Source organism: Colletotrichum costaricense (genome assembly GCF_030867565.1).
Source record: "Colletotrichum costaricense strain IMI 309622 chromosome Unknown Scaffold_12.1, whole genome shotgun sequence".
In the NCBI taxonomy this organism is placed as follows: Eukaryota; Fungi; Ascomycota; class Sordariomycetes; order Glomerellales; family Glomerellaceae; genus Colletotrichum; species Colletotrichum costaricense.
The window spans coordinates 1417232-1440830 of record NW_026848241.1 but is presented as its reverse complement, the minus strand read 5'-3'; the positions used below and the strand labels follow the sequence as shown (position 1 = coordinate 1440830).

General features: G+C 47.3%; 6 protein-coding genes across 6 annotated transcripts; 3 read left to right on the top strand and 3 right to left on the bottom strand.

Moving 5' to 3' along the window:
• Positions 1–2745: 2745 nt before the first annotated feature.
• Positions 2746–4292, top strand: CCOS01_11434 (oxidoreductase; the record flags this gene model as incomplete). The annotated part of the gene is made up of 7 exons (XM_060459587.1): positions 2746–2799; positions 2866–2910; positions 2971–3018; positions 3076–3545; positions 3601–4009; positions 4083–4156; positions 4211–4292. 7 exons carry the CDS (start codon positions 2746–2748, stop codon positions 4290–4292), a joined length of 1182 nt encoding a protein of 393 aa, XP_060310319.1.
• A 2312-nt stretch (positions 4293–6604) lies between these two features.
• On the top strand, positions 6605–7972 carry CCOS01_11433 (uncharacterized protein; the record flags this gene model as incomplete). Its single annotated transcript, XM_060459586.1, has 1 exon — positions 6605–7972. The coding sequence occupies one exon, from the start codon at positions 6605–6607 to the stop codon at positions 7970–7972; it is 1368 nt and encodes a 455-aa protein (XP_060310318.1).
• Positions 7973–8217: 245 nt separating this feature from the next.
• Positions 8218–12335, bottom strand: CCOS01_11432 (multidrug resistance protein 3; the record flags this gene model as incomplete). Its single annotated transcript, XM_060459585.1, has 3 exons — positions 8218–9110; positions 9197–11542; positions 11600–12335. 3 exons carry the CDS (start codon positions 12333–12335, stop codon positions 8218–8220), a joined length of 3975 nt encoding a protein of 1324 aa, XP_060310317.1.
• Positions 12336–14397: 2062 nt separating this feature from the next.
• On the top strand, positions 14398–16345 carry CCOS01_11431 (trichodiene oxygenase; the record flags this gene model as incomplete). The annotated part of the gene is made up of 5 exons (XM_060459584.1): positions 14398–14743; positions 14828–15681; positions 15753–15863; positions 15922–16088; positions 16153–16345. The coding sequence occupies 5 exons, from the start codon at positions 14398–14400 to the stop codon at positions 16343–16345; spliced, it is 1671 nt and encodes a 556-aa protein (XP_060310316.1).
• A 622-nt stretch (positions 16346–16967) lies between these two features.
• Positions 16968–18421, bottom strand: CCOS01_11430 (trichodiene synthase; the record flags this gene model as incomplete). The annotated part of the gene is made up of 2 exons (XM_060459583.1): positions 16968–17458; positions 17656–18421. The coding sequence occupies 2 exons, from the start codon at positions 18419–18421 to the stop codon at positions 16968–16970; spliced, it is 1257 nt and encodes a 418-aa protein (XP_060310315.1).
• Positions 18422–21132: 2711 nt separating this feature from the next.
• CCOS01_11429 (p450 monooxygenase) lies at positions 21133–22935 on the bottom strand (the record flags this gene model as incomplete). The annotated part of the gene is made up of 5 exons (XM_060459582.1): positions 21133–21551; positions 21620–22222; positions 22282–22453; positions 22508–22624; positions 22690–22935. 5 exons carry the CDS (start codon positions 22933–22935, stop codon positions 21133–21135), a joined length of 1557 nt encoding a protein of 518 aa, XP_060310314.1.
• Positions 22936–23599: the final 664 nt, after the last annotated feature.

The window sequence follows — 23599 nt, the reverse complement described above, 5'->3', positions numbered from 1 at the left end:
TTATAATATAAAAAGAATATTGATTTCTATATATAATTTTATATATTATTGAAAATATTTTACTTAATCTAGGCCTTTTTTATACTTATTCGTCTTTAAGTATTATAATAACTTAATTGTATAATAAACTAAATTTTATATATTAAATAAAGAGGTGATATTTGATTATTATAATAATATATAAAAAAACATTATAGTTTAAAAAACTAATAACTTAAATAATTTTAAAGAATTTTTAATTACTAATTTATATTATTTTTATATATAGTAGTTTTTTCTAGCTTTATAAATATAAAAGATCGACCTTAACGAGATTATACTTTTAAAAACATTATATAATATAATATACTTTTTAATTATATAATATACGTAACATATCTTAAGTACGTACTTAATATAATATAATATTTCTAATATAAAAACCGCTATTTAATTTAGAATAGATAAGCTATTTTTTACGTAACGGCGCTAGTTAAAAAGGTTAATAATAAAGATTAATTATAATAATTAGCTATAATAATTAGGCGTAATAATTAGAACTAGCCTTTTTAAATTATAAAAGTTCTAAACTTTAATAACGACGTAAAGGTTTTTGAAAAAGGGCTAAATAGGGTAATATTTATTATTTAAAGCTCGTAAAAATTCTTTTTATCCTTATTATTTTTAATATTACTTAAACCTACTCTCTATTGAAATTAAATAAATTTGCTATATAAACTTATTAATATATAAATTATTAATTTAATAAAAACTTATTCTAAATATACTTTTTAAGAAGTCTATTTTTCTTAACCTAGGCGCCCTTTTTAGCTAAGTCGACGCTATAATTATTATAACTAATATAAATATACTTAAAAAATAGTAAAGTACTTTTTAATAATATAAAATTTAGCTAAGTAGTATTATAAATATTATAAATAATTAAGTTAATACGGATATAAAGATTTAATATATTAATATTAGCTTAGTTATAATAATTATAATAAGCGAGCTAGAGGTATATAAAGTTAAAATAATAAATTAATACTTTAAATAGCTCTTATAAAACCCCTTAAGTAATAATAATACTTATATAAAAAAAAGATTATATTAAACCTAGCTATTTATATAAGCTAGTATTAAAAAGTCTTATATATATTAAAATAAGTAAAACTTACTTTATAAATAACTAGAACTTAAGAAGACTTTATATAGTAAAAGGTTAAAAGTTATTAATAAAAAGAAGATAATAATTAAGTTAGTTAATTACTATTTTAATTAATAATTAGATATAGAGCGTAATATACTTAGTTTTCTTTAATACGTAATATATAATACGGCCCCGGCGGATTACTTTATTAGGGGGATATTATTTTTATATTTAAACGCTTTTTTTATATTTATAATAATTATATTAAATATAACTTAATTTATTATAAAATAGATTTTACCTAAGTTATATATATTAGACTTTATAACATTATATTTTACAACTATATTTATTATAAAATAAATTATATAATAATTATATTTAAATCTTTATGTTAAGCTTTTTAATAATAATATTTATAAAATAAACGCGTTTAAAGCTATAATTAGTACTAAATAAAATAAAAACCTTTGAATCTTTTAATAATAAGTATAATATAATTAATAAGTAATTTATTAATTAATTATGTTCTTTATATTATTCATATAAAGAAAGTATACTTAGAATTTCAAATTAAAAATATACTTAACTAATTTCTATTCCTTTGTTTAATAATATTAAATTCTATAAATTAAGGATAGTATTATATTATAATGATTATCTTTTTATTTATATATAAGTATAATATAATTAATTAAATAGATTTTTATTATAGTCTAAACGCTTAGTCAAAAGGCTTTTTTAAATAGCTGAAAAAGTAAGTTAAATTTAAAACTCTTTATTTAAGTATATTATAATATATTAAAAGAAAAAAGTGCTTAATCGTATTAAAGTATTATAATTATAACTTTTTATTCTAAATACTTATTTATTTTACTTATTTATTATATACGTTATACGTTTCTCTTATTATATAATATTTTATTAAATTTTAATCTAATTAAGTTTGATATTTTATATTTGTAAAGCCCTAAAAAACCACTATATAATTAATAAATAAACTACTCCCTCTTTAGTACTTAATTAAATAAGAAGCGTTCTTATTAAGTAGCTCTTTTTTAGCGTAGACGTCCAGAACGGTCTCTAGAAACAGAGGTCCGGGCTCTAAGGCGATAGGAAGCCGATCGTATATAGATATCTAACTAAGCTAAGGACAGCCGGTCTGGCTGGGTCTGGCCAAATTGCCGCAACTGATTGCCGGTTCGGCCCCGCCAATTCGAGCACGTCCTTATAGTATCCATCGGCAACGGCGGCCAAGTCGGCTCCGACTCTTTGGTTCCGCCACTAATTCCGAACAAATCGAACGTGAGTCGGGTAAAGTGGGGGTTAACCCAAGCTGTCTCTAAAGTGCTGAGAGAGATCTAATCAGATTTGCAATTACAAATCGGTGTGGCAGCCATCGCCGGTAGGGCGACTGCGACACACTGTCAACTCGCACTTGACCCACAGTGCAAGTCTCGTAATACGAGCCAGGCTCCGATTTCTTAGTGAAATACAATCTGTTAAAGCCGAAGTGTCCTGCAACCGAAGCTTCCACACTCAATTGTTCCAGCTGCCAAGATTCACATTTCTACCCCACGTCTTCGGATATCTCAAATACTGCCCGACTAATCAAGATGCTGCAACCATTGAAGAACGTTGTCGTCCTCGGAGGATCGTATGTCGGTCTTGTAAGTGTCTCTTTGTACTTAGGCTGTTGCCTATAGAATAAGTGCTAACAGCTCGCCGTGAGTCAGGCCGCTGTGAGCGAGCTTGCCGCTGCTCTGCCAGCATCCCACCGCGTGAGTGAACTTCCAAAAAAACAACTTTGAAACGAGTGACGACTGACTCGTAGCGAGCAGATTTTGCTTGTTGAACCGCACAGCCACTTTCATCATCTTTTCGCATTTGTGAGTTGCCAGTGTAGTCACTGCGTCGTTGCGATTTATTACTAAACCGTGATTCAGCCTCGCTTCGCAGTCCTCCCAGACCATGAGCACAAAGCCTTCATTCCATACACAGCAGCTTTCTCAAAGTCATCCGACCCATCGCGGCACCAGGTGATTCAAGCCCGTGCCAAATCTCTCCGCCCCAACTCCGTCATTCTGGATAGAGGATGGCATGGTTCAGGAGAGATTCCATTCGATTATTTGGTTGTCACAACAGGCACCAGATTGCCCAGCCCAGGAACTATGCCCGGTGATGATAAGCTATCGTCGGTCGACACCTTGAGAGCGCATCAGCAGGCGGTTCAGAAGGCATCTTCTGTCATTCTCATCGGAGGCGGCGCGGTGGGCGTTCAGATGGCTACGGATCTTAAGGAAATTTACCCTGAGAAGGAGGTCACTCTTGTGCATTCACGAGAGCACCTCATGCCTCTTTACCACACCAAGTTGGATGAGATTATCAAGGCTCGATTCGATGAGTTAGGAATCAAGTATGCTCATCAGCGTGACATCCTTGTCTCAACAGTTATTGACATATTACTTTAGGTTGATCACCGGCTCCCGTGCTGTGATTCCTCCTGGCGGTCTTGCCTCCCAGACTTCAGTCAAGCTGCAAGATGGTCGTGGACTCTCAGCGGATCTGATCATCCCCGCAACGGGGCAAATACCTAACAACCAGTTCCTTCAGGATCTCAAGCAGACTGGCGACACCCCTCTTGTAAACCCGGCGAACGGCTTCATCAAAGTGCGACCGACACTGCAATTTGAAGACCCAGCATACCCGCACATGTTTGCTGCTGGTGATATTGCCGACTCTGGTGCGCACAAGGCTGCTCGGCCTGGCGCCGGACAAGCGAAGGTAGTCGCTCAGAACATTCTGGCTATGATCAATGGCCAAGAGCCGACAGAGCACATTGTAGTTACTCCACCGGCAATTCATCTATCATTGGGACTGGTAAGGCCACACCCACGGATAACTGTTGAGAGGAAGTCGCGCTGACCGAGATCTCCTCTTCCCCCCGACGTAGAAAAAGAACTTTGTGTTCAGAAACCCCGATGTTGCAGCAGGACAGACTGAACCAGCAGTCGTGCCGCGAGAAGAGTAAGTTACTGCCGCTTCATGGCCAACCGTTATTGTGTACTGACTTTTATTCAGGGGAACAGCGGACATGAACATTGAGGGCGTGTGGGAGCGAAGAGGTATTCGTGTCACCGACCCTAGAGAGTACCACCTGTAATAACAGAAAGAGTGGAGGCCAATCACTGTTGTGAGAACCTGCAGAGAAAGATGGCGAAATATTCCGATGCACAACACAACGGTCCATAGATAGGCTTAGAGGCCGATCAAACAGTTGTCGCTAACCAGTAGTATATGTCGACCAAAGAGGAAAGGTCAATCAAATAAAAGAGAAATCGTCTTCCAGATCTGTTTTCAAGCGGAGCCGGTAACAAAGACAGGGGGGTTGTTCAACAGATTCACTGTTCCGGGAACGGTTCCGACAAGTGTCGGAATAACGCCCCAAGCTCAAACCTGGTCGATGTCCAGGCTAAGACTGCTAGTCAGCATCGTAAATACTCTCAAAATACCTGACTCTCCTATGTATCGCTAGAAATCTGATAAGTGTCAAATCGAACGAATTTGGGGTGACAAAGCCTGTTGTGTATACGAATCCTGCTTTATTAAATCGTTACTACGCATAGCCCCCCGCTAAATGTCTTCTCTTACTTCCCATCGCCGTCCTCATTTGTAAGATAAGGGTCTAGGCTGTTCATAACTTCTTCATGTCCGAAGCATTCTACCAAGTCCCAGGCTATTTGGTAAGCACCTTATCCCTCTAGGGCGCCATCTTCCAACAACAGCTCGACTATTCCACCATGACCACTTTCAGCAGCTAGCATCAAAGCGCTAAACATATGGCTTTGCCTGTTCTCATATGCCTGAGTCTCGTGTTGTAGAAAGATTTGTACCATATTGTACCTCCCAAGCTCGGCAGCCCATGCGAGAGGTCCGTCATTGGAGCAATATCCCCAGAGATCCGCACCATGAGCGAGCAACAGCTTTACCATTGCCTCGCTTTGACTCTCAAACGCAAGCATCAAGGGCTTAAGGTGTTCCCGAGTCCTAACCAGTAAGTCACCCAGACATACACATTCGCCTACAAATATACGCGAATTCCTCACAGGATTTGATCAAACATCTACACAAGTCTAGTAAGGCTTTGACTTTGTTGACGAAGTACTGTGCCAATAACGAATTCTATCACCTGTTCGCCGTATTCTAGCATCGTGACATTCGCAATTCTCGCTTGACATAATGGCCTCAACTTGAAGTCACATTTATACCGCCGAGAATGGACTTTCATTCTTCCATCCTCAAGTACAATAGAGGTCAGCAAATCCAGCAAGTAAATCTACCATTATAACGCCTCATCTTACTTATTCATGGCATAAGATTATCCAGACATCATTTTTAGTAAGTTAAAATGCAAAATAACTGCACAAATGAGCATATTGCCAATACGGCCGGTTACGATCTATAAACTCTACGCCGAATCCGCTCGAAACTGCGCACTTGAGGACTCTAGAAACTCCGACCATTACTCCAGGCCACCCCAAGTCGATCGCGCGTAGAATGCTAAGCCCGCTGCCTGACAACAGTAGGATAATAATGAAGAGGCAAGGATGCAATTTCGGTGTGGCTAAAAGTAGGTGGTTTGGCTTTTGGTAGATCGGCTTATCAACTCAACACTGAGTGATGCTAATGAAGTTTTGCTTTGCATTACCCAGAGAGGGTGTCTCTTTCCGTGCATTCGGTGTAAATTTCCCCAATGAAGTTAAAGAACATTAGAGTTCGCCACGTCTCCACAAGAAAACCTATCCTGGACGTGGTCGTCAAGCTGCCTGCCCCTTCAGGTTACTGTCGTGGTAAAACTACCCCGTACTGAACAGGCGCTAGCATTCTATTCGGACTTATAAACTCTCGCTTTGCAGGTACGGAAACGACCTAATCACTACCTTACTTGGCACGTCTACAGTGAGTAAGGCTGTTTGAAAAAACGTGGGGTATTAGGAAGTTGAGCTACCTAGTCACTTAGAGGTTTTGTGTCATTACGTATCGGCTTTTAGGCTAAATAGATTGATCTGCGTGAATACGAGGTACTCCCGCAACTTTTACATCTATGTATTGTCGTGCGGGAGGACTGAGATGCATTTTACATGTAGGCTATCCTAAAATTCACGGAGATCTCCCTTTTACCCGCTTTAGTGTGAACCATTGCCGTCGTTTGGTTGAAGTTAAAACACAATTCTATTATCCTTGGTCATGTTGCTCACGCGCGCCAATACTATCATTCTCTGCTACTTTAAGTTGAATGACTGAACCGCACGAATGATGTTCCTAAAGTCATGCTTCATTTGAAAAAGTGCATATAGAGTGATCCTGATATTTATATTTCGCCGTCCACTTCTGTGGGAAACGAATCCCATTAAGTAACCAACGCGACTAGATCTAGAATCTTCATGATTAAGTACAAACATCGACACGTCCAGCATGATGTATTCTTCTAAGTACTGGGTCAATCTTTCTTTTTTACTGGCTCTAAGTCTCTCTCCTTTTGGCTCAGGAATCGTCAGAGCAGACAATCCGATCATCCAGACCGATTTCACAGCAGATCCGGCGCCGGTTGTCTACAATGACCGCGTCTACCTCTTTACCAGCCATGATCAGGATTCCGCAACCACTTGGTACAACATGAAAGATTGGCTGCTATTCTCGTCAGCAGATATGGTCAATTGGCAACATCATGGCTCACCAATGAGCCTTGAAACCTTCTCCTGGGCTACCGTAGACGCGTGGGCAGGGCAGGTAGTTGAACGCAACGGCAAATTCTACTACTACGTCCCCATCAACCGCGGCCCTACCTGGGCGACCTTCGCCATCGGAGTGGGTGTCAGCGACAAGATCGAAGGGCCGTATGAAGACGCTATCGGCGGTCCGCTTCTCGCTAATGGCCAATTCGACCCTACTGTCTACATCGACGATGATGGCCAGGCGTATCTTTATTGGGGCAATCCAGACTTATACTACGTCAAACTGAATGAGGACATGATTTCCTACAGCGGTGACATCGTCAAGGTACCCCTTACAACAGATGGCTTCGGCGATCGCGGTAACGGACAAACTATGTACCAGGAGGGGCCTTGGTTCTACAAGCAAAATGGCCTCTATTACATGGTCTACGCAGCCAAATGTTGCCCTGAGAACATCCAGTACTCGACTAGTCCAAGCCCGACTGGACCTTGGACCTACGGCGGTATTGCTATGGCTACTGGAGGAACGAGCGACACTAATCACGTGGGAATTGTAGAATTCAAGGGCAAGCAGTACTTTTTCTACCACAACGACGCCCTTCCCGGTGGTCAATCCTACAAGCGATCTGTCTGCGTCGAGAGTTTTAGTTATGGAGCGAATGGAACCATTCCGCAAATTCCGATGACATCCGAAGGTGCAGCACAGATTGGCTCCTTGGACCCTTTTGTCCGCCAGGAAGCCGAGACGATCGCCTTTTCGGAAGGCGTTGAGGCTCAAATCACTGCCTCTGGTGGCATTGCCGTTGCATTCATCAACAGTGGTGATTATATCAAGGTCAAGGGTGTTAACTTTGGCACTAGGGGCGCGAGCCAATTTCGTGCCGCTGTCTCATCTGCAACCAATGGCGGCCGCATTGAGTTGCGTCTTGACAGTCGCAGCGGACAATTGATTGGGACGTGTACCATTGGGAATACTGGGGGTTGGCAGACATGGTCAACTATCACATGCCCTGTGAGAAATGCGATTGGCAAACATGATCTTTTCTTCGATTACATTGGTAACGGCACTGAGTATCTGTTCAACGTCGATTGGTGGCAATTTTCGTAGTGCTTGAGTCGTCAAGACTCCTATTTAAGTAGGTAGCTATGTATTATGGGAGCTTGAAGCCCGATCCCGTCAAGGTCGATCTTTTGCGCCTATGAAGCCAGCCAAAATCCATTACATAGGAGATGCCAGTCCGCATTATATCTTCTTCAAACCTACCCTTGTGTCTTCAATAACGCCAACATCATTTACAACTCAGTCGATGACACACGCCAGTCTATTCATGTATCATATTGGGGCTACCTCTGTTAGACAATCGCGACAACCTCTCTGTCCAGCGATTGAGCCAAGACCATCTCATAGTACATTCCCCGCCTCTGGAAAAGTTCCTCATGAGTGCCGTTCTCAGCGACTTGGCCTCTGTGCAGCACAAAAATTCGGTCGCAGCGCTGTATAGTCGACAGGCGATGAGCCACAGCAATAGTGGTCCGGCCAGGCTTCTCTCGCGCGACCGCCTCGATGGCAGCTTGTACCAGCACCTCGTTGGCGGTGTCTAGGGCGCTAGTGGCTTCATCAAAGAGTAACACCTCCGGCTCGCGGATTAGCGCTCGAGCGATTGCGAGACGTTGGCGCTGACCCCCGGAGAGAGCGACACCGCGGTTTCCGACGTCGGTCGCGTATCCGTCGGGCAAGCTGCTAATAAAATCATGCATGTTGGCCGAGCGGCACGCGCGCTCCACGCGATCATCTGCGTCGGGCGCCGCCGCCTCATCGTCTGGAAGACCAAGGAGAATGTTATCCCGGATGCTGCCCTGGAAGAGCGCGGTATCCTGCGATACAAGGCCGATGCGGGAGCGGTGAAATTGTACGTCCAAATCTCGGATAGTTGTGCCCTCAACGAGGAGCTGTCCAGAGTTGATGTCGTAAAATCGCTCTAGAAGGGCAACAATGGTACTTTTACCGCAGCCCGAGGCGCCTACGATGCCAACGGACTGGCCCCTTAGGATCTTGAGATTGAGACCGTGTAGTACACAGCGATTTGGCCGGCTGGGGTATGCAAAGGTCACGTCGCGGAATTCGATGGCTACCCGGTTGTTCTCGCTCTCCGGCAATTCCTTGACGCCGGAGGAGGTATTGATGGGAGGCTGCGATATGCGCAAGTCAATGATGTGATTTGCCGCCGAATGTGCTCTCGAAACGTCTGTTACAAAGGTACCCGTTAGTATTCTAGTCTTTCACTGCCTGAAGAATCCGACTTGGGATGTGTGGCTTGATGAAGCAACTTACTCGACGAAAAGCCGAACAGAACGCCGCCCGATTGCGACCCCATAAGCACCGCCATGAAGACAATGAAGAATGTTCGCATATCGTAATGACCCTCAGACAACAGCTTTCCGCCATACCAGAAGGCCAGGCCCGTCACGGCCATGTTGATACTTTCAGCGAATGCGTGAACAACCATCGTAATCATCTTGCTACGTAGTTCCCGACTGGCACACTCATCAAGACGAGACTTGAAGCCGTTCAGAACCTTGTCTTCCAATGTCAAGCTAGAGATGGTACGAATGGCGCCGACAGCCTCGGATGCAAAACGAGCGCTTTCCAGGTACGTCTGGGTCAGGCGGTCCTCGTTGGCCATTTCGAGTCGCAGGCGGAAGGAACCGGCACCGAAAAGTGTCGGCATGCCGCCCGCAATGACGACCAGACCCAGACGCCATCCCATGGCGACTGCCAGAACAAAACACGAGACTATGTCAACAAATATGACGATAATAAGAGCGAGGTTGGTGGACAGCAAGTTTTGAAGCCGCTGAGGATGCAGGGAGAGTCGGCTAGTCATCTCGGACGCACCGTGGCCCGCGGTGTCAAAGAAAGAAACATCCTGCCGCAACATTGCGTCGAAATATCCCCGGCGGTAGAAGCGCGTGGTGTGGAACGATGCTATAGTCCAGAAGAACCCGACGCCAAGGTAGCACACAAAGACACCTAGGCTGAAAACGAAGTACATCAATGCCCAAAAGTTACCGCGCTCTACCAAGTAGTTGCCGGGAAGAAGCTGCAAAGTCGGGAGACTGGATCCGAAAAGGACTGCCTGCGCGGGGAATAGGCCACCACCAGCTGCCGAGGATAGGATGCCAAAGAGCCAGACTGGCCAGATGTGCCAGTGCTCCTTCCAGATGATAATTTTGAGGCACTCCGCGATGGAAAGCTTGCGAGAAACATCTGCGTCTTCGTCCTTGGTTTCGTGTTCAATCTCGACTGGTTCTGCGGCAGAATAAGATTGCCTGCTTGCAGACTTCGACAAGACCACCGGTTTGTCATCTGCACTGTCGACTGAGCTATCGTCCCGGTATGGAACTTCCGAGGGCTCGTATATCTCTATACCCGCTTGTGCAGCTGCCGCCTCGCCTGTATGGAGTGTCTGAGCATTGACAAGCTCGTGGTACGCCCCCCTTAGATCAAGTAGCTGCTGATGGGTACCCTGCTCAACAACCTCGCCCCGACTCAGTACAACGATCTTTTCGGCCTTCTGGACCGTTGAAAGTTTGTGCGCAATCATGATTGTAGTCCGCTGCTTAGAGACATTGTCAAGAGAAGCTTGTACTTTTCTCTCTGCCGTAGGATCCAGGGCTGATGTAGCTTCGTCGAGCAGGAGGATCTGCGGGTTGGAGATGACACTCCGGGCAATGGCAATACGCTGCTTTTGCCCTCCACTCAACAAAGCGCCGCGTTCTCCAACCTTGGTGTCATACTTTTGCGGCAGCTCCTGGATAAACTCGTCCGCAAACGCCTGGATGCACGCTTGTCGGACAAGTTCTCTCTTCTCGGGCTCGGGGAGATCGTTCTTGGGAGTTCCGTATAGTCCATGGACTACATTGTTGTAGATCGTGTCGCTGAAAAGGACTGGTTCTTGCTGAACAAGGCCGATCCTCCCACGCAACCATCGAAGGTCAAGGTCAGCAATGTCATGGCCGTCCAAGTGGATAGATCCGCTAGTTGGGTTGAACCATCGTTCGACCAGTGCAACAATCGTACTCTTTCCAGAACCAGACGCACCCACCAATGCCGTGACCTTTCCAGCCTCAAAGATTAGGCTGGCGTCACGCAAGACTTGAACAGAGGGCCTTGACGGATAGGCAAAGCTGATGTTGCGTAGCTCGACCAGGCCTTCACACTTGTCAGGCCGCTCACCGGTGTCGGCCAAGGGATCGATCTCGGACTTGCGATCAACCACCTCAAACATGCCCTGAGCGGCAGCTGAAGCCTTGGCAAAGTCACCGAACCCTGGGGCCACGTTGGAGGCAGCGTTTGTACCCAAAAGGACCGCGAGCAGCACTGAGATGATTTGCCCACCGCCCCCGATCTCGCCGCTGTTGAGCAGCTTTACACCATAGAACCAGGCAAGGGAGTACGCACAGTAGATCGTGAAGAACTCCACACTCCACTGGACGCCGATGACGGGACCCTTGCGGAAGCCAAGCTTCTGCGCCCCTGCCAGGTAGTCGTCGTACTTGCGGCTCAGCTTCGCACTGGCATTGTAAGCCGTCACGATGCGGGTTGAACCCAGAGCCTCCTCAACCAGGCCACCGGCGCGGTTATATATCTCTAGGATCTTTGCCTCAATCTTGGCGTCTGATGGTGAATTCTGATTAGCGCTGAGCAATCAATGCAGGAGGACAGCATATTTACCGAGGCCAAAAGTGATTTTGAACCCGATGAAGAGAATGGGCAGCGAAGTAGCCGTGACAAGGGTAAGCTTCCACTGCCGCGTGAAGGCTACTACAAAAGCGGCAACGAACATGGACATGTTCTGGATTAGGCTGCCGACCTTCTCGGTGCTGCCGTTTTCCACCATGTCAGCGCTGTTTGAGATGGTGGACGCGACGGTGCCAGGCGCACAGGAGTCGATGAAGGAAACATCCTGTCGGATCATCGACCGGATGAAGTCGACGCGAAACGCTCTAGTCACACGAATGCCCACAAGACCGAAGCACGTGGAGTGCACGTAGACGAGAAAGAAGCGGCCGATGAAGAGATAGAGCAGCCAAAGGGCGTTCTTGGACATGTTGCGGTAGAGGTCCTGTCCCGAAATACTGCCATTTTCATAATCATTGAACTGATTCACAGAGGATCCAAACACCACTGTCATCAGTGGAGGTAGGATACCGGAGGCGATAGCAGCAATTAGGCCGATGAGCCGGAGGGCGTGATCCAGCGATGTAGAGTAAGACCAGTGCACGCGGAAGAAGAAGTGGAGCGACCCGGGCTTCTTCCCTTTACTGTCTTTTGCTTTGCCATCGTGAATTTGGTCCTTGTCGCTTATCCCGTTGTCGACTTGGCCTAGTTCGCTGTTTCTGGAGTTGACGGCGGTGTCTGTCTTGGCGAGCGTGGCAGGGGGGGCCGACTTGTCTCCGAGGTCTGCCATCTAGGACGTTGACGTTCGCGCAAGTGCTTGCGACCGTTCTCGCCAAAATTTCCTGTGAACAAAATAGAGGACTTTTGCCGAATAAGGTTGGTCGGTAGAAGCCCAGTTGTTAGAAAAGAAATCCAACCACGGCCGTAGAGAAAACAGGTGGGAAAGGGAGTTGCGTGACGCCTATCGGAAAAGGGTTTTGTGGACAACTGAAAGGCGCCCAGACAGCCTAGATAAGAAGAGTTGGACGAAATGCATCACTGTAGCATGTGTAACGGCACAGTATCTTCGCTTACGATACATAAAGATGATTCATGTTCATACAGGAGACGACATCGCGAATGCGGAAGGTCATTTCGTATCCAGATGATGCAAACTTGTGGGTCTTTTGCAGCATGTAGGGGTCCTGGAGTCTAGATCAAGTCCAATCTTTGAGCATCACGTTTTATTAGCTCGGTAAAGGCTTGATCTACGGTTGGTGCTTATCTTGTTGGTTGTGTACTTGGCCCGTTGTCCGCACTGTGTTCGCCATAAACGGTGGTTCACTGTAACAGACACTCCGGGGTTGGAATATAATATGTGTATGGGAGCTGACTTGGGACATGTGTACTCCGTATTCGTAGTCTAGACTCTAGAGTCTAGAACGCCGGGGGGTTGTCCATTGCGGGTCGTCCCGTACGTATCGTCTGCCAGGACAGGGGAAGGGCAGCAAGGGGGAGAGGTGCCGCGGTGCCGCGGTGAGAATTACATGTAGACACACCCTCACATACTATACCAGTTAGGACCGTATTGTTAGCCTATACAGGGCTAGCGACAGCTCAAAGATGCACATGTACGGCGGGCCTAGATTCGATTGCTCGGTTTACAAGATGTGTGTGAAACCCTACAGGCTTACAATATGAGGGGGCGTACAGCTATCTGTCCCTCGACAGGCGACATCGCAGTGTTCCAGCCATCGGTAAGGTATGTCGGTGTTGTGACCGCGGTTACAATGCATGAAGGAACCTTTGTATGCAGGGACCGTTATTTCCACGCGGGAGGGGGTGAATCCTCTTAGCCGCGACATGGTATGCAGGGACTTCCGACACGGGCAGGCATCTCACTTTCCGAGTATCTACATCAGCCATGCCTGATTCTGCTTCAACAAGTATCACTACCGGACAGATACTTCAGATGTAGGCAAGCAAGAAAGCCTATCTTCAGGCCCAGATCCCGTTCGCTTCATTGATATGCTTCGGAAATAGCCTGGACCTAAAGACAGATGGAGATACAGCGGCTAAAGCCTCGCGATGCAAGGATGAGGACGCATGCTCTTCTACACGTGTACATGTGCGGAAAGTTGTATGCAGGGTCTACGGTTTCGGCCCAAAAGCTCACTTCCCCGGCTTACACGCATCGAGAAGGATGGTGGGCAAGATATCATAGGCGCAAGGCATCTGGAAGCGCGGCCTCTAAGCCATCCTGTTGCAAACGAGGAAGCGGGCATTGTGAGATGGCGGACGGAATCGGGTTTTCACGGATCTTGTAACGTAAATGGTTGTTCCTCCAATCATTTCCTCTCCTGTCTGGCAAGCTTTCGGGAAAACGGCCTTTCGCGTGAATGCCTTCAGACCCATTATCGCAGGCAGACAAAAATAATGGTAACGCCATGCTTAGTTATCCAATGAGAAGAACAGGATACGTGGAGAAGGATGAAGCCAAGCTTCACCCCGGAACATGATTTAACAGATGGAAGAGAGGGGTAAGCCTCGGTATTGCAGTATGCTCGGAAACGAAGTCCTACGCTAGATGAGGGTGACTGGGTGCCGAACAACAGGTGTACTGGGGGATCGTGTGATGGGAAACAGCAAGCCGGGAATGACAACGAACACTGTGAAGCGTGGTCATTCGAACTTGATTGGCGAGCATAGTGGTAGGTTTACGGGTTTTACCTCGACGCCGAGATTTGGCTCATATGTAGCTAAGTGCCTAGCAATAAAACCAGTCGTTGGCCCTGAAGAATTGGTTTCTTTCATGAATTCTTTCTTTCTTATGTTCATACAGAAATTTCTTTTGACCCACTGCCTTCCTCGAAATGTCCAACATAGAGGTTTTGATCAACACTCTGGCCACTGATGCTGCTGTCATCGAGGAGCCTAACGGCACAATTTCCTCGGTGGCAGGCATCTTCCCAAAGGCAGATTTTCTTTGGTCATTGATCAATTTAGGCGAGACTAATTGTGGCGACTTGGCTCGTCGCCTGTTTTTTATTTGGACAGGCTACGTTGTTGTACGATGTATTTACAACCTCTACTTCCATCCTCTTTCTAAGATCCCCGGTCCATGGCTAGCTGCTATGACGCCGCTCTGCGACTTTTGGTACGATGCCGTAAAGAACGGCAACTACCTTTGGGAGATCCAGAAGATGCATGAGAAATACGGTAAGACCGATCCATTTCACTACTCTTACCAGCAGACGTCATCGGGCGGTCTCTTGCACAGATTGCTGATTGTTATTGATATAGGCCCAATTGTTCGCATCAACCCCAACGAAGTTCACATTGATGACCCAGAATACTATCAAAACGTTTATGTCGGCGGCACTCATCGCATCAACAAGGACTCGTCTACCGTAGCCGGTTTTGGTGTCCCTGCATCCGTAGCAGCCACCGTGAACCACGCCCAGCACCGTTCACGCCGCGGCTATATGAACCCCTACTTCGCAAAGCGGTCCATCGTTTCCATGGAGCCCCAGATTCATGAACGTATCACGGCCATGCTCAACCGCCTCGATGGTGCTCGCAAGGACGGCACCAAAATCTCGCTGGACCTCGCGTTTTCCGCCATGACGGCAGACATTATCACCCAACGCTTCTTTGGCTACCACTACGACTACCTCAGCATCCCCAGCCTGGTTTCGCCCATTCGTGAGGCCTTCAAGGGTGTTTCGGAAATCTTTCACTGGACTCGCTTCGTGCCGTGGGCCATTAGATACCTCAAGAAGCTGCCCATCCCAGTTATCCTTCTCATTCTACCACCCGTCGCGGAACTCCTGGTTCTACAAGAAGACATTAAAATCAACATCAAGAACAAGCTCGCTAGCGAGAACAATAGTCCTCAGTCCAAGTCAATCATAATTGAGGCCCTCGGCGACTCGCACGTCCCTGCACAGGAACGCACCATGGAGCGTCTTGTAGATGAAGGGCAGGTCATTATATTCGCTGGAACAGAGACATCATCAAGATCGCTTGCTGTTGGCATGTTTTACCTGCTCGCCAACAAATCTCTTGTCAACAGAGCCCTCGCTGAGCTCTCCAGAGTGGACCACATTCCCGACGAAGAGCTCACAATGAAGGATCTCGAGACACTGCCCTTCATGGTACATTTACTTCCCTGTTCACTGATGGCGCACGCAGCCGAAGAATTTCCGTCAACTAACCGAAGTCTTAGACTGGCATTGTGAAAGAAGCTATCCGCCTCTCTTACGGACCCATCACCCGTCTTCCAAGGGTCTTCACCCACGAGACGCTACAGTACAAGGACCATGCCATTCCTCCTGGTGTAAGTGCTTATATTACCTTTCTGGGCTTGCGAGCACATTTTCTAAGATGAATTACAGACGCCTGTAAGTCAGTCGACGTATTTTGTGCACACGAATCCCAAGTGCTTCGTGGACCCCTTCACCTTCAACCCAGACCGCTGGGTAGAGGCAGCCAAGGCAGGGTTTCCTCTGGAGAGGTACCTCACGAGTTTCACCAAGGGGTCCCGTCAGTGCCTCGGCATCGGGTTAGTAAAAGCATCCATTAATCCTGTCTTCCGTCGCATAATTCTAATGACCACCGATATCCAGCTTAGCTCACGCCGAGCTATATCTGACATTTACCCGCGTTCTTCGTAACTTCGATATGGATTTGGTGAACACTTCGATTGCAGACGTTCAGGTCCATAACGTCTTGATCATTGGGCAACCCAAGCTCGAGAAGGATAAGGGCGAAGGACAGGGTGAAGTCGAGGTGATGGTTACACGCAAGCTAAGGCCCTAAGATAATGTTGGTTCCGCGGAGGTGTGGATGTCTGATCTTTCCAAACGATGTTTGGGACACTCCCTGAGGACCAGGAAAACTGGCAGAAGCTCTGATATGACAACGCAGAAACTGTACAGCGTTTTTGATTTTTTAGATTGCTGTCTCAATTTAGTTGTCCCGGTCGCTTTCTTTCGTCGATATTGTTTCCTCGTGCTCCTAGGCTTGCAAAGTAGGTTCGAGGTGGATTGAACTTCCAATAAGTTGTAATTTGATGATGTATTGCTAAACATGACTCCCCGTCAGAGTATTTGACCGAATAAATAATAGTAAATTGAGCTTAAACTGCAATAAAGAGGGAAAACCAAACTTGTGGTGATACTCCAAGCATAGAGTCCCCAAAAGCCGTACGCGAGTAGCTTGAACTTGCACAAGACCACCAAGGGAATTTTCAGGGTCAACCTCTGTGAGAAAACAATACCATATATGTGACAGCTAATGAGACCCAAGTACATTCGCTCGGAATTTTGTCGCGAAACGGAAGTATGTTAATACGAAAGTTCAATTATCAAGACTCCGCCTATCCTAAATACAAAAATTTATAACGCCCCAGATCAGGTAACCATGATCCCCATGGGAATGACTAGATATACTCCTGCGGCCAAAACTTCTTTGCCCACTTTGATACAGCACCCACAGTGTTGCTGGCATTGATAGACGTCTTCGGAACTAGTGGTGTCGCGACTTGGACTACCTCCTCAACGCTATGATCCTCAACAAGGTCAGCAACAGGAGGGTAAGCCCACTCCTTGGGGTCAACAGCCCCAACGAGGTCACCGGCAGCCTGGTACCGACGGAACTCCTTCGCCGTGGCAGTATCACCGCCAGCAGCGCTAGTGACGAGTTCACGGAGACGGTAGCGAGGATCGCTCAGGTGCCAGGTGACATAGCCCTGGCAGAAAGTCTGGAGGGTGTCAGCGATGCTTGGATCCTTGTCGGCAAAGACCTCGACGATCTGCTCCGAGCAGCGGATTGTGTCGCGCGTGAGCTTGTTCAGCGCCTCGGCCAGCGTGATGCGGTCACACTTGGCGTAGTTGTTGACGAGTGACGTCTGGTCACGCGGCTCATCGAATTCTAGAGGGTTACAACTCATTTAGCGAGTGATCTTGGCAAACCGCTTGTGCCTTGGCGAGCACGCAGGCAACGAATCGGATCGCACGGGGAAGAAACAAGCTTATAGTTTAAGCTTCACGCTTCTACCCCGCCGACGATAATCGGCTCTGCATCAATGCCAAGCTTGCACTGGAGATGAGATAAGGTAATGAGCGTACCTTTGTAGAATGATAGTAGGTCGTTCACAAACACCATCCAGTTCTCCATTTGAGAGATGACAGACGTAATCTCAGTAAAGAGCACCTTTTCGTCAAACTGGGCTTTGGGAAAGATGGATGCCCCGACGCAGTGGCCGAGGCCGTTCATGCGACGCAGAAAGCCGGGGAAGTCGTATGAGCCCGGAAAGCCCTGGAAGTTATGTTGCTCAATCCAGCAACCCTGGAAAACTGTGGACCGTTTAGCTTCCTGCGCAGGAACATGAGAATTGTGGGCATTCCAAGGCTCCTTACAGTCGGTCGTGCTCCGGACCAGGTTTAAACCACAGTATGGACCGTAATGGCTAAGCACAGTTGGGAACTGCGCGTTCACCATCTGCCACCAAGGGTGCCGTTGAGGCTTCCCGGCAAGGAGATCCTGGTAGAATGACTGCATAGTTGCGTCGGGGTCATCTTGGCTGTCATCAAGCACTAGCATATAAGTGTAGTGGATGCTCAAATCTGCCATAACCTCGGGATCGACGCGCACCCAGGCATAGACTACCATAGCCACAATTGTCTGAAGAGATGCCTGGAGACGTCTTGGGCTGGCTTTGATTAGACGCTGCTGCGTCGGCTGGGCAAAGTGCTTCGCCGCCTTAGCGTAAGCATAGTGTAGGTTACGGACCCTCTCCTGGTGTGTGTAATTGGTGTCGTTATAGTTGATAATGCTCAGAAAGCTCACGACAGCATCAAGATAACAGTCTGTGGGAAAGCTTGCGGTGTCCATGATGTTTGCTGCTGCCTCCGTTTTGTGACAAAATGGGAAATGACTCAATGAGGGGGAATGGATGAAGAGAGACTAAAGCTTCAAGACAACTTGGAACATGAGGAAATGAGAAGACTTAAAGGGCAAATATGGCATCGAGAAATTGCCTATTTGGCTTGCAGTCAGATGAGATGCTACTGTTACTCTTCACAATCTCGCACGTCTGGTATTGCCTGGCCCCGTGAAGAAAATGCCCAACACGTATCATGCAGCGCCAATATCTTTCTTACACCTGCATAACAACGTTTTCCTTCGCATAAAGCTGAAGTACGCAAACAGGAAAGGTCCATAAGGATTTCGCCGTGTTGAAGCTGATTGTTCTTGCCCCTCACGGGTTCTAGGCCGTGTCTTTAGCGCAAGGGAGTCAGACTTTGTCGTATTTGGTCAAGTTTGACATCTGTACGTCTTAGATGGATGGCTAGACGACAACATCATCAGCTGGATTTGGAGGACATTGCGAGCGCGCGTGAAGAAAATACCCCGGTCAAATCACAAAAGGGCCCGACGAGATGGAGCGATACGTTGATGTATGTACAGATACATCAAGTTACAACTGCGCGAAGAGGAGGGCAAATCCTGCTAATTCTGCAAGGGTTTCGGATCTCATACACATGGCTACGTCTATTTCGGCCTAAAGGTCACTTCGTAAGCCTGCAAGCCCCTCAATCACCGCTGTTGCGGTCTGTTTGCGGCACAAAACATGAGATACGATATGGGCTTGAGAAGCAAGACCTAGGCCAAGAGGCCGGGGGCGAGACTCGTAAACTGCATCATGCTATCCATGTTTGCACTCGGGCTCATACTACGTGTCTAGTCAACGGGAAATCTGGGCCTACTTTCTCTTTCATTTGCCGCATATGAACATGCAGGAAACCACTTGGTGTTGTGGCCTCCCCCATACTAGGACACCGGAGAGTTACGCTGCATACAGGGGACTTATGTTGTAGACTCCTCGTGGACTTCTGCACCAGCTCCTTCAAGTCATCCTGCTGATTCAATGCAACTTTATCAGTACACACCGTAATCAAAGCGAAGAACACTTACAGGTGGACTCGCAGCCGGCGGAAGTCCACCGCATCAGCCGCAGAGATCCTCTAACGATCTAGCCGAGGCGGCAACTAGTATAGGCGCCGTGAGTTTCCGAACCCGCTGCTAGTGCATAACATTGAATTAGTAGGCGCAAGGCACTGTTTTCCGTGTGTGCAACATATCGGTGTCTAATACCGAGGAGTCTAGGTGAAATGGATACTCATGCAACGTAGCCCAGGAATCTGCCAATAAAATTGCCACAAAGCCGCTTCTGACCCAGCCGAATCTGATTGCACTGTATTGCGCCATGTAATCGCTGGGAATAGTACGGCTTGGTTTACAGCCTTTGCGCTGACATCTTACAAGGGGATAATATGACAACAGGGGCGGTAGGGCTTTCTATTAAGGGCAACTCGTTGGTCAAGCTTTTGTGATCCGTTTTTTGCATATGCAACACATAAGTACCTACTCCGCACGGATTGTGTGCCGGGTGGGTGTGCGCATATGTGTGATTACCCCCTGCTACTGATTATGGATACTACGTGAGGTGGATCTTCAGGGACATTCCAAAACGGCAGGCCGTTTACGGGCGTCATTCTCTGTTGCCTTACTTGTCAGTGTGTTACTGAGTAGTGATAAGTAGGGGCGTGGACCGTACGTTTCCGCCCATGTATCTCGGAGGCTCCGTTCGCAGATGGGGCTGGACCCTGATGCTCAGGGTCCTTTCCGTATGGGCCCGATAAGAGTCTGGGGTTGAAGACACTCAAGAAATAAGTGCGAAGCTTCAGGGTCCGTCCCACAACCAAAGTACTTTGAGGGCAATGGGAACAGAGACCCGGACCGGAAAAAAGGATTCTAGACCTTGGGAGACCTAATCTGGGAGACCGAGTTGGAACGGAGTATGGGGCTTATTGCCATTCCCACAACACTGATTGGCCGTATCAGTGCGACCACCATGATGCGTATTGTTTTAGCCGACGGAATGCAACAGTGCTTGCCAAAAGTACTATAAGCGCAGGCCGTTTGTGAGCAATCCCGGCCAATGTTAACGGCTGTGCCACAACACAGCATCTCGTATCGTACTGAATTGTCGCGATTTCTTTGATTTTCCCCGTCGAACGTCCAGTAAACCATCGTCTGAATGTGCGAATGCCTTGCTTCTAACGCGTTATCCGATGGATTGAAAGGCTTAGTCAGAGATTCTCACAAACATTCGCGATTGAAACGTAAAATGGTACCCTTAGACATCGTAGCTCGTTCTCTACATATCAAAATGAAGAATACTCGTAGAAATGAAAGACAACACCAATAAATCCAGCGAATTTGGACATAGACATAGAGTAACGAACTGTGAAGATTTTGTGAAAGCTGATCGCTGTCCTCAAGTTCATCTTCTACAAATGCGATGAAGTAGCGTACAACATTGGGTCAAAGTGTGCATGATTGTTCTTAACAACATGGATTCATTCTGAATTTCTGAGGTCATCCTATTATCCTGTCTAGTAAGGCTATTATTTGGCGCGAATCACCACCCGACTCACAGCTCATTTGCTTGAACCTGTTACATCATGACTACAATATGGTGGGATGTGAACTACATGCAAACGTAGAGCCTGTCGCACCGAGTGCAGCATGCAAATCATCTACAGCTCAATCTCCTCCTTGCGGCGGCGAATCACAATTCGTGCATTGTCGTTAGCCGACCAGTACAAAGCCTGGAACGTAGGATCCGTGGGAGCGCCCGGAGCCAGCTTGAAGTCGTACTTCAGAAGGATGTGGCTGAGGGCGATCTTGAGCTCGTTGGCGGCGAAGAAACGGCCCGGGCACGCATGCTTGCCCATGCCGAAGCCCAGGGCATCGGGTGTCGTCGACACGAATTGTGCCGTCTCGAGCCCTTGCTCCTCACGCATGCGCAGGAAGCGGTAGCCGTCAAACTTCTCTGGGTTGGGGTACTTGTCTGAATCCCAAGACTTCGAGGTGGATACCATGAGCTTAGTGCCTTTGGGGATCTTGGTACCGTCATGTAACTTTGTGTCCTTTAGCGCGATACGACGCATGACAGCTGTGGGGGACTATGTTAGTGGCTCAATTTTTGAAATTGGAGAAATGCCCATAGATATGTTCTCTTACCAATGGCTGCGGGCTTCATGCGCTGACTCTCTTTAAGCACACTGTCCATAAGACGCAGCTTGTAAAGGGTAGACTTGCTCCACTTGTTCTCGGACAAGACGGTAATGACCTCCTTGCGCATGTCCTCGACCAGCTGGGGGTCCTGGCAGAGATAAATCATGAGCGTGCTCAACGAGTCTGACCCCGAAAAGTTGGCGGCGATGGCCATCATAGTCTGGGCAACGGTGGCGTCATAGGGACGGCCGTTGGCCGCGTCCTCCATCCACTGCATCGCATCGAGGTGGCGAACGGGTTCGAGACCCTTTTTCACCCGCTTCTCTTTCTCGCGGCGGCGATTTTGGAGGACCGGATCGACAATGTTGAAAGACGTCTGTAGCTCTTGTCTGATGGCTCGGCACCGGGGCAGATACCAGTAGGCAAGCGGACGCAGGAACTTGGGCCATAAGCGTAGGTCTTGCGCGGCCTGCATTGAGTCCCTGGTGTAGTCGACCGTGACCTGAAGCCAGTCAGCATTGCGACAGAGCTCTTCGCCGAGGAAGACTCGGGAAGACAGTTGGGAGACGATCTTGAAAGCGAGAATCTTGAGCGGGATCTCGTGCCATTCTGTCGTTGAACATCAGCATTTTCTCATCCTGATTGCATCACACATCAAGTCGACTAACCTGCTTTATTCGTAAAGTGCTTTTGCAGCGCATGGCTTGCCTCCTCGGAGAGGGGAGTATTGAGTCTGGCAATATCCTGGATGAGGTTGATCTTGACAGCATCATGAAAGATTCTGTCACGGGTTTGTCCTTGGCGAAAAGGAGCAAAACCATCCAGACTGGTGTGCATGTCCTACATCAAAATAAGCTTTTTGTCGCAGCATCAGTCTTGGCCACAGTTGCTCACCTCCTCCACGTGCTTGCCAAAGTCAAGCGCCTCGTCGTCCTTCATTCCACTGGCATAGTCGGCAGAGAGGAGAAGCTCAACGCCATTCTCAGTTTGCACACGGAACTTGTCGCCAACCTAGCAAAATCTGTAAGTTATACTGTGCGACCCTAGTTTTTCGTTAGTGGGGATTGATAGCTTACATTGAGAAGGGCATGATCAAGAATCTCCTTGGCATGGTTGCAGAACGTTTTTCGCTGCTCCTTGGCCGTCAACTGCCACCATTTCTTGCCGTTGACAAGAGGGAGACTGGATATGTCATTCTCGTCCTTGCGTGCGAAAATAGTGAGTCTTCCAAGGATTGCACTCAAGGCCAGTGCAATTACAACACCAAGACCCTCGGGCGAGAAAAACTGCTGCAGAGCAGCAAGGAGCGCTTCTTCTATCATGATGCTTCTTTGACTTCAAACGTGTAAAAAGATTATCTACAGAGACGGAGATCTCATAGAGGGCAAAGGTGGTTGGGAGATTGAAGTAAGGAAATGATTATGTTCTACTTCGGGACCGAGTCACCTTGCGGTGAGCTTGCCATCCAGATTGATGAGTGAAATTACACGAGTGATCTTGCTATGCAATCGCGGTTTGCCAATCAAAGGCATTGACAAACGAGCTCACTATCATCGCCACTTCACATATCACGAACCTGAAGCTCTGTAGCCTGAATGCACTTGATGCACGGAGGAACTTTTGCCTCGAGGTCCCGGCCAGAGCTGCGCAATCTCACGACAGAATCTTACACCCCATGTGAGACGTGTTCCAGGCCACATCTCAAGTTCGCCCGAAATGGCTGCTTGCTTCAGATGTCGTGATAACACAAGATATCAGTCACTTTGGAGCCTCAGCAAACCCATGCTTTCCTGATCTTGCGGTTCAATTGTCGCGGCGGGACAAGAAATTCGTCCGATTTTCACGCCCGTATGGCGAAGGAATCAGGGATCAGGGTCAGGGGTTCAGGGCTGTAGGACCCTGCATGCCTAGTTGCATCCCAGTGGGTGTGTGATCGTAAGCTGCATGAAACCCCTGCCTTCGGAGATCTAGAACCTCATATTGACA